The 15,302-nt window shown below is 43.4% G+C and overlaps 1 protein-coding gene across 1 annotated transcript in view; it reads right to left on the minus strand.

The window, feature by feature from the left end:
- LOC104938354 (neurofibromin) overlaps positions 1 to 15,302 on the minus strand; it is a 162,546-nt gene that overhangs the window by 17,014 nt on the left and 130,230 nt on the right. The window contains exons 42-46 of the mRNA XM_019274828.2: positions 12,661 to 12,722; positions 12,434 to 12,575; positions 11,556 to 11,657; positions 11,202 to 11,342; positions 10,285 to 10,411 (exon numbers count right to left, since the gene is read on the minus strand). Coding sequence (XP_019130373.2) covers positions 10,285 to 10,411; positions 11,202 to 11,342; positions 11,556 to 11,657; positions 12,434 to 12,575; positions 12,661 to 12,722 — 574 coding nt within the window. The remainder of the gene's footprint in view (positions 1 to 10,284; positions 10,412 to 11,201; positions 11,343 to 11,555; positions 11,658 to 12,433; positions 12,576 to 12,660; positions 12,723 to 15,302) is intronic.

Raw genomic sequence — 15,302 nt, forward strand, 5'->3', positions numbered from 1 at the left:
TGTCACTGCGCACTGGTTTAACCCCCAGACAATGCAGAGATCCTGTGCTGCCTTGGCATGCAAGCAACTTAGAGGGTCACATACTTTTTCTGCCCTGGCTGGTGCCCTAAATGATATTCACACAGAATTCAATATCAGAGAGAAGATTGTTCGCACTACAACTGACAATGGATCAAACTTCCTAAAAGCCTTTAGAGTTTATGGGCAGACTGACGAGAACAACAATCCTGAACCTGCAGGAGAGGGTGATGGAGAAGAGGATGATGGTGGCCAAAATGATGATGACAATGAAGAAGAGGAAAACGGTCAGGGTGTTGAATTTGTTGATGCTGGAGCCCTGTTGGACAAAGATGACTACTTGGAATACCAGCTACCCAAGCACCATCGCTGCGCTTGCCACATTGTACCCATTGTACAAGCGCCTGTCAAGGTCCACATTTGCCAAATGCTATAGCTTGTGGAACAAAAGTTCAAGATCAACCACTGCATCTGAAGTAATTGACGCCAACTGCAAACTCCAGCTTGTAAGGCCTGTCGTGACAAGGTGGAATTCACTCTTCTCAGCCGTAGAAAGAATAGTAAGAATAACAAGAGAGCAAGGCGAAGGAGCCCTTGCAGCTGTCTGCAGTGAACTAGATACACCTAAGTAAGTGCTTGTTTTTCTGTCTTTCAGTTAATGAAATGATTAACAATAGATTAAGTCATATTTTTTATACTTTGAATACTGTACAACACATGCATAGACTATGCCAATATGCAGTCCCCATATTTACTATGAATGTAATTTGTAGCAACACAACTACATTTCTAAAAGTCTCAGAAGACAATATTTTTCCTTTTTAATTATCAGTTCCTCCAGTTGAAGGTGCTACATTAAGTAGGCTAAATGTTCCATGTTGTGTTCTTCTTTTCTTCTTTGTACAGGTTTACTCCAGTTGAACTTGCATTTCTTGCAGAATATGCGAAGACGATGAGCCTAGTTGCAAAGGCTCTTGATGTTCTTCAGGGAGAAACCAGTGTGCAGATGGGATGGCTGGTGATGACAATATCCTCAAACTTGGTAAGTGTCTCACTTCTCAAATTGCCCTTAATACATGTAATTTCCATGAAAGCAGTGAAATTAGTTTGAAATGACATTTAATGGCACACATGTACACACACACACACACACACACACACACACACAATACTATCCAATACACAATGCACAGTTACAATACTGACATATGGTCTAATTTGTCCTGATTTTTGTTTTTTTATTTCACAGGCCTTGACTATATCAGAAGCCACCTGGACTGTCAGACTTAGAATCACGTTAGTGAGGGCTCCCAATCATCTGAGGAAGAGGACTTCTTTTCCTCCTTGAAGAGGACCGGCCCTCTGAATTGAAACGACCCAGCAGTTGGACACATACCTGGGGTGCCCTGGAGACACAGTACAGGTACTCAGGTCCTACCCTGCTGTGTGCCAGTTATCACTGAAGCTTAATACGGCACTCCCTGCCTCAGCAGCCTGTGAAAGACTGTTTAGTGTTGCAGGGCTGATCTTCAGGCCAAGAAGAGCATGCATTGGCTCAAAGAACTTTGAGAACAGCTGCTTTTGCGGCTGAACAAAGCCTATTGGTAACTCTTTGTTGCAGCTTCTGTGCTTAACTGATGTACATCCTCACACACAAACACTCACTCTCACTCACTCACACACAACAGACACAAAGTGGGATGGAGGGAAGGATGTCTCAGCTGTAGAAAGAATAGTGAGAATAACAAGAGAGCAAGGAGCCCTTGCAGCTGTCTGCAGTGAACTAGATACACCTAAGTAAGTGCTTGTTTTTCTGTTTTTTAGTTAGTGAAGTGATTAACAATAGATTAAGTCACATTCTTATACTTTGAATACTGTACAACACATGTAAGCACCATGCCAATTTGCAACCCCCATATTTACTATGGATGTGATCAACCTGGAAGGATGTTTGATTTTTTTGTAATTTTTTTGATTAATCATTTGCAGCTAAGCTCGGATGTTCATTTAATATTCAAATAAAGGTTATTGAAAACATGCCTCTGAAGTTTGACTTTTTGCACCATTACACGACTTATAGACATAACTTAAACACATGCTAATGCTCAGTAGCACACATATGGTTCTTTAATGCATTTGCATTATACTAAAATGCATTCATTTTCATTGGGCATATATGGGGCTGAATTTTTCAACATCAACATTTTAATATAACATTATTCATTATAGCCCTTAGAAAAATTATGTTTTTGGGGGGAGGTCATGTAGAGCACTGTAGGGCCCTGTGGCGCAGGGCCTATAACATTTGATGGCTTTTTTTTCTCTCTTTAAATTATTTACTTTTCTACTTTAAGTCGTTTTGAAGCCAGTACTTTTACACTTCTACTTGAGTAAAAATCTTGAAGTGATACTTCAACTTCTACAGAAGTCTTTTTAAACCCTAGTATCTATACTTCTACTTGGGTAATGAACGTGAATGCTGATGACTCAGCTGTTGTCGGGTGTATAGGAGATGGAGAGGAGGGGAAGTACAGGACACTGATTTACAGGACAGATTTGTAGACTGGTCCGAACAGAACCACCTGAGGCTGAACATCAACAAGACCAGAGAGATGGTGATTGACTTCAGGAGGAAGAAGACGCCTTCACAGCCACTAAGGATCAGAGGGGAGGTGGTGGAGGAGGTGGAGGACTACAGATACCTCGGAGTGGTGATCGACAACAGACTGGACTGGAAATCTAACACCGAGGCTGTGTACAAGAAGGGGATGAGCAGACTCTACTTCCTGAGGAAGCTGAGATCCTTCAACGTGTGCAGCAAGATGTTGGAGATCTTCAACAGTCTGTTGTTGCCAGTGCCATCTTCTTTGCTGTTGTTTGTTGGGGCAGCAGCATCAGAGCCAGCGACACCAACAGACTTGAAAAGATCATCAAGAAGGCTGGCTCTGTTCTTGGACTGAGACTTGAGTCTCTTGAGACTGTGGTGGAGAGGACGACACTGAATAAACTGTTATCCATCATGGACAATGAGCAGCATCCTCTCCATCACACAGGGACAGACAGCGGAGCAGCTTCTCCCACAGGCTGCTACAGCTCCGCTGTCGAAGGGACAGAAAAGGAAATCTTTCCGCCAATGCCATCACATTGTATAACAACAGCTGGGTCATAATCTACAATTTACGGTCACTTCACATTTCTCCCTACTTTGCACAAATCAACACTGCCAATTTGCTGTATATACCTATGTACAATATATTTTATTTTATTTACTATTTTGATATTTTATTATGTATAGTTTGCTTTTTATATTATATTATTATTTTTATGTTGTGTCTTGTCACTGTGTGTAATGCTGCTGCTGCAGTGTAATTTCCCAGCTTGGGATGGATGGATGGATGGATGGATGGATGGATGGATGGATGGATGGATGGATGGATGGATGGATGGATGGATGGATGGATGGATGGATGGATGGATGGATGGATGGATGGATGGATAGATAGATAGATAGATAGATAGATAGATAGATAGATAGATAGATAGATAGATAGATAGATAGATAGATAGATAGATAGATAGATAGATAGTCAGTCAGTCAGTCAGTCAGTCAGTCAGTCTGTCAGTCTGTCTGTCTGTCTGTCTGTCTGCATCCCAGTGTCAGCCTGTGTTTCTGGCTGCAACATTTTGGCGAGCCAGCCAAGAGAAAAAGTTAAAAATGGCAAGATGGCGGTGAGATGGATTTGGAGATTCTTCTAGACCACACCACCACCACACTGTGTAAGCTAAACAGGGACCAGATAACAGAGGTGTGTAAATATCTGAGTTGCTTTGAAGAGGGTGAAAATGTAACATGAGCAAAACGGACACTTATTAGAACGGTAAAAACAAAGTTGGATGATATCGAACAAAACACAGAACTAGAGAAAGCAACTCAGGTGATTCAAAAACTGTTAATCTTCATGGGAAACATGACGGAGGACTGTGGGGGACAAGCACAAAGTCCCGCCGCTCTGTGGAAATGGAGGAGAAATATGTTGAACTGCAGCAGTCTTGCAGAGTTTTGGAAGAATAATTAAAAGCACTTGATGATAAAAAGAACATGTCGCACAAGACTAAAGTAAGCTCTATCCAAAACCTGTTGCCAGCTAAGGTGCCAGAAGTGACCATCCACCAGGAGTTTCACATCTGTGGCCAAATTGGTGAAGGAGGTCAGCGAGACAAGTTGTCATTCACCAACCTCATGCACCAGATAGAGAGCGGGCTCCACAAGGGTCATGATGAGTCCGAAATCATCAAGGCTGTAATAAGGGCCATCAGCCCTGGTCTGAAACTGAGAGACATGCTCGAAATAAAGGCTGAATTGTCCCTACCTCAGCTAAAAACAATCTTAAAGGGACATTACAGGGAAGATGATCAGACCTTTATCAAAAAATTCTCAACCTCTCCCAAGAACCAGAAGAGTCAGCCCAAGACTTTTTGTTCAGAGCTATTGAACTAAAAGATAGACCTGTTTGCCTCCAAGGGGAGAGAGTCAGAGGAACACTACAGTGTAGGCCTGGTTAAAAAGAAGTTTCTGAGGTCAGTTGGAACGGGGCTGCTTAGTGACAATATCAAGTTCCAGATGAAGCCTTTCCTTGATAACCTGGATGTGACAGATGAAATCCTGATTGAGAAATTGACTAAAGCAGTGAACCCGGAGAATGAGAGGCTCATGAAATTCAAGAGGAGCAGCACTAAGATGCCCAGAGTGAGCTAGCTACACACAACCAGCAGCACTTGGGACAACTCACAGGACCCTTCAACTCAGAACACGCAGCAGTTAAGTAACCATAAAGAGTCTTCCAAAGAAAGGATAAAGGCTGCTCACCCCCAACCCGAGCCTTAGGTGCACACCCTGTTAAGAGCGCTTCAAACTGAGGTAAATGAAATGAGATGCATGATGTTGTCATCCATGAGCACAGGCAAACAGCAGGACTCCAAGCAAGTGGCAAAGAGGAAAGAAATCCAGAACCACAGGTAAGCACACAGGCTGAGAAAGAGACTGTAATATTGTTCTGCCCCAACATGAGCACAAGTTTACCTGAAGGGTTACACATACAAGAAGTACTGTTCACCAGGCGGAGTGGTAGCTTCACCACTGTCCCTGTCTCTGTGATCAACGACACACTGTAACACTTGGGCCACATGTCAGCCTATAAGGACACATCGAGAGTATTTAAAGCTGTGTACCCAGCAGCTGTTGAACCTGTGACACAGAGACAACCACAACAACCACAAGCAGACCCAGATAAATCAACACAAAAAGACATGGTCTGTTCAAGTATAACACAGTCCACCAGTGCCACCACTGATTGTAGTGAAGCGTGGGAACCCCCTGTAACACTGGACCATCTAACTAGAGACCAGCAGGTCCTAGTAGAAGAAATGCTGAGGCAGGAATGCAAAGCTTTTGCTCAGGATGAGGATGATGTAAGGCTGTATAGCATCACTCCATATGCACATCACCCTGAAAGACCAGACACCTATCCAAAAGGACCTACATTAGTGTGAAACTCACACCAAAGAAATGTGAACTTTTTAAGCCCAAGGTTAGGTTTTTGGGGAGGATAGTGTCTAAAGAGGGTCATAGTATGGATCCAGCAGAGGTTGCTCCTGTAATGTCCCTAAAAGAAAGACATCCATGCACAGTAGGAGATGTGAGACAGATTTTAGGCTTCTTGTCCTACTACAGACCACACATTCAGGACTTTTTTCGCATAGCAAAGCCATTGTATGAACTGTTGTCAGCTCCACCCACTGCTCCAGCTCCTCCCCAAAACCATATGTCTAAAAAGAAGGGGAAACAAGGACAGTTGCCTTCCACAACACCAGTTTTATGGACTGGCAGTCATCGCCAGGTCCTGAGCCACCTGGTGGACAAACTCTTCAACCCGCCGATCCTAGGCTACCCAGAACTGAATGACCCATTTATCCTGCATACAGATGCTTCACAAGCAGCACTTGGTGCAGTGCTTTACCAGCGCAGTCACGGCAAGCTGAAAGTCATAGCCTATGGATCCAGAACACTCACCCCTCCAGAGAAAAATGATAATTTGGTAAGCTTGTATTTCTCCCACTTAAGTGGGCCATCTGTGAACGCTTCAGAGACTGTCTCTTTCATGCACCCTCTTTTGTGTTGTATACAGATAACAATCCACTCACATACGTACTAAAAACAGCAACATTAAATGCTGTAGGACAGCAGTGGGTTGCTGAGTTAGCAGATTTTAACTTTACCATTAAGTACAGACCGCAGAAGGCAAATGTCGATGCAGATGACATATCAAGGATGCCAGTTAATTTTGATAGCTACATGAGTCAGTGCACACAGTCAGTCTTTCAGGAAGTGGTCAGGGCAACCGAACAAGGCATTTTAGTGCAACAAGAAGAGCTAAGCCCACTCTTCAGTTCAGTGTCATTCAACACCCTTCAGGAACAGATGGGAGCTGAGACTCTGCCCAACACAGTTCAACCATTATCTCGAGATGTGATAAAAACAGCACAACAAGAAGACCTAGTGATAGGCAAAATCTATGACCACAAAATGAGAAATGAGAGACCTTGTGGACAAGAGATAAAGAATGAGAGTATAGACGTTAAAGCTCTAGTCAGAGAGTGGAACAGGCTTTGAGATTAGAACAGATGCCAGATGGAACCATGCACCGAAGGACTCCAACAAATAGTCAACTACTGCTCCCAGAAGTGTACTGTCCACTCTTTTAAAAGAGTTGCACAAGGAAATGGGACAATTGGGTGCAGAAGGGACATTAAACATGACAAGAGACCGTTTCTTTTGGCCCAAAATGCAAAGAGACATAGAACATTTTGTGATGAATATGTGTGAGTGTCTCAAGAAAAGAAAACCAAACAGGTATGTGCACCCATATTGAACATTGAGAGCACTCACCCATTCCAGCTTGTGTCTGTTGACTTCTTACAATTAGAAGAATGTAGAGGGGGTTATGAGTACATACTTGTAGTAATGGACCACTACACACGGTTTGCTCAAGCAGTTTCCCAGAAAAGTTGCACCATGACTTGGGGAGAGAATTTGAGAATAAGCTGTACCACCTGAAAACACTGTCTGGTGTCCAGGGGTCTCATACTAGTCCCTATCACCCCCAAGGGAACGGACAGACAGAGCGTTTCAACAGAACCCCCCTTTCATGTTAAGAACACACACTCACCGGAAAAATTACCTGCCCAAGGTCATACATGCCTATAACTGCTCAACTAATGAGGGCCACAGGCTACTCTCCATTCTTTCTTCTCTTTGTCAGGCCACCCAGACTGCCAGTAGACCTGCTGTTTGGGATTGAAAGTCAGGACTGTTCAGGCTCTTACCTGGACTATGTGGAGAGGTGGCAACAGAGGATGGCTGAAGCTTATGACATTGCCTCTAGGAATGCCTTCAGGTCAGCTGACAGAGGAAAGAGACATATACGACAAAAAAAAGTGCATGGGCTTACACTGCAAGTGGGCAGTCGTGTTCTGGTGAGAAATGTGGCTGAGCGGGGAGGACCAGGAAAAATCTGTTCCTACTGGGAGGATGTTGTCAGGAGTCAGAAAGGGGAGGACAGTCCAGTGTTTTGAGGTTGAACCAGAGAATGGCAGAGGCAGAAAAGGGATACTTCACAGAAACATGCTGTTACCTTGCGATTTCCTTCCAGTTACTGCTAACAACCAAGGGCGCCACCACATGGTGGCTTGGGGTGGCTACAGCCACCACCAGATTACTCTGAGCCACCCTGTAGCCACCCCAAGGAGGAGCATTGGATTTCTGTAGATCTCGGATATGTTTTGAACATATATTTTTTAACATAAAAAGCAACAACAATAATATATACTAGTAAGAATAAGTATCAGAGTACAACGGGGTCCCTACACCCAATCTTGCATGCAGTAGTAGATCCAACATTGCTCCGTTCAGATCCCCCCTCGCCAACCCCTCCCCCTCCCTTCTCTTCGACACAATGTTCGGAGCTGCCGAAAGTCAGTTTGGAAGCTGAAGAAAGCATGCGGTGCATCCAAGCAGCAGAACCAATGTTACAACGAATTCTGAAGAGGACTTTTGTGGGTATGTATGTCCCTGGCCTTATTAGTGTAACGGCGGCATTTAGTGGTGATATACAGTAAGGTGCCCTCCATACCCTAATGGGGGTTGGTCTTCCAAGAAACAACAGTAGTCTGTAAATTGTGTGTTGCTGGCCATGAATAGTTGAATAACTTAAATATACAAGTAAATACAATTAACATTTATGTACAAATATTACAAATAGTGTTGTGTGTGTGTGTGTGTGTATGTCTATAGATATATATATACAGGCGCGGGTGTTGACAAGGCGAGGGGGGCGTCGGACAGACCGATGGGGCGCACGCATCCAGGGGCGCACGGCGCATCCAGGGCGCACGGGCGGCCGTTAGGGCGCACGAGAAAATGTTCGCCTCGGGGGGGCCAGGACCGGCGCTGTATTATATATATATATATATATTTGAGGAGGGGGGGTATGCCACCCTAAGAATTAGCCTTGCCACCCACTAGCCACCATCAGATTTTTTTTCTGCTGGCGCCACTGCTAACAACAACAAGACAATTAAACGAATAAACTCTGTACTCAGCCAAAAGCCACCCATCGTGCACCGTGCCAGCCTCCAGCCTGTTCCCAACCATGCTGTCAGTCATAATGAATGAGTCGTGCGTTGAACCAGGCCACCTTGCCGCGATGTTAGTTAGCTGCATTTGCGCATCACATGATTTGAACATTGATATAGGAAAAGGGAACTACCCACCCAAGTGTGTGAACTCATGTTGTGGTAATATACATTTATGGTGCAATTGTTGGAGCATGAAAACTGATCAAATCAGGAATATTTATGACATCAGTGCACAGTGGTCTGGGTATTTGGCTAACTTGTTAAAGTCTAAATGTTAGCTGTTAACAACCCCTATTCAGTTTTATTACTGTCCATGTATCCATGTGTAAGGCTAAGAGGTATAATTAAAATATCGGGATGATATTTTTTAAGTGGGGGAGAGTGTGAAAAGGCTACCAGTATCCAGATGATTAATGGTTTTACAGATTGTTTATGTTATGAAATGTTATTAGGGTTTATTTTAATTTTATTTTGTTAGTTATTTTTGGTGTTGTGGTTCTGGCACACAGGCAAATGACAAATAGCCGAACTATCAGAATACTATTCGAGTGTCACAGGCCTAAAATCACTTTACCATCGTCCGCTTACATTTACTCTTCAAAGTACTGATTAAAACGTAGCAGAAGAAGATTTTCCAAACGTCTATCCAACAGTCGATTTCTCTTAGGAGTAAGAATGAGACTTCCCAGGCTGAAAAGATGATCCTTGATCCTGGGGAACTTGTTTAACAGATCAATCTCGACACCTGACTTAAGATATTCAGCAGTTTCAGTGTCCACCAACTCTGAGACCTGTCTGTATGTAAATGAAAAAAAGTTGGACCTTGTGTCTCCTCCACTGATAGGTGCAGGTGGCAGTTCCTCCGGCAGTGGATGCCCCAGCGACAAAAAGCAGGCCGCAGTCGGAATTTTTCTTTCCTTATCCGGAGAAATTCTTAAAGCAATGGATTAAATTGCCCTGCTTCCTGAACATAGACAGGAAGCAGATAGACAGGAAGCAGGGGGCAGAGAGACGGGAAATGACACGCAGCAAAGGCCGTCCGATGCAGGATTCGAACCGGGGCCAACTGCAGCAAGGACTGTAGCCTCTACACACGGGATGGCCGTGCAACCCACTACACTACCGACTGCCCCCTCGGATTACATTTTTTTTTAAATAACGAAGTTAGTGATTACTTAACGCACAAAACTATGTTTATGTTACACGGAAAAAGTAATTAGAGTACTCTAACGCGCTACATTGTAACGCGTTACCCACAACTCTGGTGGTAACGTAGTAACATGATAGGATGCACTGCACGGTTTCGTCACCAGGCTGCGCCTGGAGGAGACCAACTGCTCTGGTTCTGGGATGTTGGTGGATTTCTATAGAAACGGAAGTGAGCAACAGGACGGACTTTGGACGAGCAGTAGAAAACTGTACAGTAGATAGGCAGCCCAGACTGTAAATTAAAATATTTTCACTGTGATAAAATTAATAATTTTCAAGTGAACTTTATCCCAGCGCCTGTGTTTCCTGCTGCAACATATTGAACATTGTGAATGCTTATCTACGTGTATCTGACGGCTTTACCTTTAAGTAGGTGGCCCACCAGAGCAAAATTGAAGTTGGCACTAAAGTTGAGGCCCACAAAGTGATCCATCTGCTTACAGTGCCACTCTAAAGGGCGCCTGATCTCCATAAACACCTCTTCTGGACTCTGCAGGACCACATTAGGAGAAGAAAAGCAATATTTGGTCATGTCAGCATTTTGAAAACATTAAAAATTAAATTTTTGCACATAGTAGTGGTTTGTGTACTTAAGAAGTCCAAGATGAGTGTTTCTGAAGTTTTTCTAATGAAATGACTTCATGTTCAGGGAGTTTTCTTTTTCTAAAAATACACATGTGCAATTATCCATACAGCAAAGACAGTTATGGAGCTGTGTGGTACGGTCATTGTATTAAGGGTTAACTTCTGTTCTTCAGCTCTCGTCAGAGTTGTTAAACAAAAGCACTAAATTAATTTTCTTTGGCAAAATTATATATGTGGCCTGTTGATGCAGTCAGAGATGCATCAGAAATGATACCACAGAAAAAAGCATCTTAACAACCTTTTAACTTGAACATGCCATCTTCACATTTTCCAAGAATGCATTTAAATGCTAGTTATATATAACTAGTTGTTATAACCTACACAAAAAAAGCTTTGTAATTGGTGTGCTATTTCTATGAATTCGTTTTGCTCTACTGAAGTATTACTTTACTTCAAATGTTACCATGGGATGGGGATCTTGTGTAGATGCCTTTTTTATTTTGATAATTACACTGCAGACATATAGGAAAGGGGTAGAGAGGGGGGAAATGATATGCTGGATGGAATCAAACCCAGACCACTGTGGTAAGAACTCAGTCTTAGTACATAAACTACACATAAGCACACATTAGACTGTGGGGATGGGTGAGCTGAAGAGACTTTCTACTTTATGTATTGTGTAGTGTGTATTTTACCTTGTCGTTGAAGACACGCATCGTGTCCAGAGTGTGAAGGTTCTGCTCCAGCAGGGCAGTTCCGGCAGAGTAAAGGTTAACTTCATCCAGCTGCAACACAGCTACTGCCACCCAGAACAAAGCTTTGTGCATGGGAGACTCCTGCAAAACACACACAGGGTAGGACTGAAGCACCAATGAACTGCTGCCTATTCAATGAATTTAATGTAACCTAATTCAGCAAAAATCCATGATGTCTGTTCCTTTTCTTTTTGATACATACATACATCCCACACATTGGTCCTTTAATATTCAGCAGTAAAAAAGTGGTGGCATTTTGCTGTGATTGGAGTAGCGTCTACAGTGGTTGTATACCTTGCTAAGTAGAGGTTGCAGCTTAGTCAGAGCAATGACTGTGGCCTCTATTAATACTTGGCTGTTGTAATTGTCAGGCCCCTTCAGACAGCTCTCCAGACCCTGTGATGGGGAGGGAGAGAAGGAACATGAACAAGAGGAAGGGAGAGTAGGGGCAAAGGACAGTAATAGTTAATTAATCTGTGGAAAAGTAAAACTGTAACTACACTGTTATAGCTGTCATATACACACCAATCAAAGGGATATATTACCATTTACTTTTAGAAAGCTCTGGATAAAAATAAAAACTTTTCAACTTCACCAACCACAAAGCCATCTTTTTGAAATTTCAGAATACTACTGATGTACATATCATGGCAGATTTGAGAAATACAACTAGTCTACAAGGCATCCTTAGATATAGTAATGAAAATAATCTCTTAACTCTGAACTGAATGATTCTTTTTTTAAACCCAAATTTGAATGAACAATGGGGTGAAGCTAATATTTTCAGATCATATAAAGTCCATTTGATATTGTCAAAAACAAATCACAGTAACTTAAATTAAAACTGGCATGACATTTGTGTTGCCAAATAAGACAGCTACTGTGATTCTAACTGTTTACATGAAGAGGACTATCATTAAAACATAAAAGATAGTTATCATGTACGGTACATGGCATCTTAACATCCACAAATGACATCATGAATTCTTAAAGACAAAGAAAATGTAGGGTTTAGACAGCACTGGTTAGCAGTGAGGTGTGGGAAGAATTTCACATGTGAAGGTGAAGTAGCCTAACTTGACACTAGCAAAGGTTGTGTTCTACTGATTATTAATAAACATAATCATCTAATGTTCATTGGTCATAGCATAGATTTGATAGAAAGCTCTCACCCGGTCTATGCTGAGCAGAGGGCTGGCCTTACTGAGGATTCGGATGATCTGCTTGATCTGGCCATGACTCACCCTCTTACTAATACAGCCAAACACCACGAGCGCTCTGGGCTGGAGAGATGGGTTGTACTGAAATGCAAACCTAAAATCCAAACACACAAACACATATGTTATACATTTATGTTCTTAACATAGAGGCATTAAAATAAAATTGAGGAGGTTCATACTTCTGTGCAAGCTCTGTCCACTGGTCTAACCACTTGCAGGCTGGGATGTCCCTCATACAAGCCTGAAGAAAAGACAACACAGAGCAAACAGACACTACAGATCACTACTACATAATGACAAATCTCCTTCAACATGTTTTCATTGAGGTAGATTTTGCAGTTCTATTACAAGTTATCAACTTAACTTAACAAAAAAAACAACACAAAGGACACAAAAGAAAAAAGAAGATAAATAGGTAGATAAGGTGCAGTGACAAGATGATGGTAGAAGTACTGATGATATGATGGTAATGCTATTGTAACTAAACAGTATATGAGTGGCATAAGAGCGTCTCGCTGTAGTGATCTTCCGGGGGCGGGTTGTTATTCCAGCAGAAGCCTTGGCCAAGGCTCTGCAGGTGTGGGGAGGTCAAGCTAAGATTGGAATTTGTTTGGTCTTGGGGGCCAGTAGCTGCGTTCTTTTCTGCTACAGGCTCTCTCAGCCAGCTTGGTCTCCAAAACGATCCATTTGCCTTTGCAAAACTGTCAGCTTCTCCATGATGTAGCCCATATCCTGGTTGTTCTTGATGTTTTCCATCGATCCTGTAATGGTGACCATGTTCCGGTTCATAGTCTCTGTGATGGCTTCCATGTTGCAATTCAAAGCTGTGATGTTATCCATGTTGTTGCGATCTAAAACTGTGATGTTATCCATATTCCGGTGCATGGCTTCATTCAGGTTCCTGACAGCTCTGTTCAGTGCTTTAATCATTACTGGCAGCTTTATGGGGCTTTGCACGGCTATCAGCGTTTTCTGCATACCTCGATGAACCAGTGCAATGCCCGATCCAATCAACAAAACACTTGTCATCAACAATCCGAATAGGTAGATATCTACAATGTCCTCCACAGAAAGAGCCGCCAGACACACGACCCGCCACTTCTCCCAGGCGTCCATCGAGTAACCAGCTGCAAACGTCACGGCAGGACATACAGGTTCCCCCGAACCCGGGTTTCTCGTTGAGAAGTTGGTGTCAATTGCGCTTAGAGACCAGTTGATCAAATCCATGATGCTTGATTAAGTTGGAGAGCAGTACAAAGAGAGTCTCTTTCAAAAGTATAGGACAAAAGACTAGACAGAGACAGAGGAGCAGAGCAGGCAAGGCCAAGGGGAGGAGAGGAGAGGAGGAAAAAACACGACCGCCTTCGTTGAGAGCCAAAGGAAGATATATGTACATACATACACTACCAGTCAAAAGTTTGGACACCTTCTCATTTAATGTTTTTTCTTTATTTTCATGACTATTTACATTGCTGATTCTCACTGAAGACATAAAGCTATGAATGAACACATATGGAATTATGTAGTAAACAAAAAAGTGTGAAATTACTCAAAACATGTTTTATATTTTAGATTCTTCCAAATAGCCCCCCTTTGCTTTGATTACTGCTTGGCACACTCTTGGCATTCTCGCGATGAGCTTCATGAGGTAGTCACCTGAAATGGTTTTCCAACAGTCTTGAAGGAGTTCACAGAGATGTTGAGCACTTGTTGGCCTTTTTGCCTTCACTCTGCGACCCATCTCATCCCAAACCATCTCGATTGGGTTTAGGTCAGGTGACTGTGGAGGCCAGGTCATCTGGCGCAGCACTCCATCACTCTCCTTCTTGGTCAAATAGCCCTTACACAGCCTGGAGGTGTGTTTGGGGTCTTTTGTCCTGTTGAAAAATAAATTATGGTCCAACTAAACGCAAACTGGATGGGATGGCATGTCGCTGCAGGATGCTGTGGTAGCCATGCTGGTTCAGTGTGCCTTCAATTTTGAATAAATAACCAACAGTGTCACCAGCAAAGCACCCCCACACCATCACGCCTCCTCCTCCATGCTTCACGGTGGGAACCATGCATGTAGAGACCACCGTTCACCTTTTCGGCGTCGCACAAGGACACAGTGGATGTAACCAAAGATCTTAAATTTGGACTCAACAGACCAAAGCACAGATTTCCATTGGTCTAATGTCCATTGTTATGGAATTTTCTATCCTTAGGCTGCACATGGTCACGTGTGGGCCTTGTGGTCCTCGGCAGTATTAATTGTTTGTCTTTGACTAGGTGCCACCATATCTCAACACTGTGGTGGCCGGGGTCGAAGAGACCTGTTGCTGCCTTCCGAGTCATAATAGATAGCTTGTTGTTGCCGTTCCAATCTGCGTAAACACTTTCTTCCCTCCTGACCTCACCACTGACCTTTGACTTCAGCAATTTCTCCACAACACTCGCCACAACAGACTGATAGAACATCTGCAGCATCTTTTTGCAGACATTGAAGGACCTGAGCCTCCTCAGAAGGTAAAGCCGGCTCAGGCCCTTTTTGTAGATGGCCTCTGTGTTGGTGGACCAGTCCAGTTTACGGACGTGTCTGGGGTGACACCACCTGTTGTTCACGAGCACGGCAAGGCCCCCTCCTTTCTTCTTGCCGGTCGCGGTGGTGTCTCTGTCGGCTCTGCAGCCTCGCCATCTCCTCTTTAGCTCCTCTGTTATGGTGGGTCTCTCTTCAGCCAAGAGGGTGGTGTGCCTCAGGGCCATCAGCTGGTTGCGGGTGTAAACAATGCCAGCGAGTGGTGCCGGCATGGCTCCCAGTGATTCAGAGAGACCAAAGTGC

Source organism: Larimichthys crocea, unplaced genomic scaffold (assembly GCF_000972845.2).
Source record: "Larimichthys crocea isolate SSNF unplaced genomic scaffold, L_crocea_2.0 scaffold320, whole genome shotgun sequence".
Taxonomy (NCBI): Eukaryota; Metazoa; Chordata; class Actinopteri; family Sciaenidae; genus Larimichthys; species Larimichthys crocea.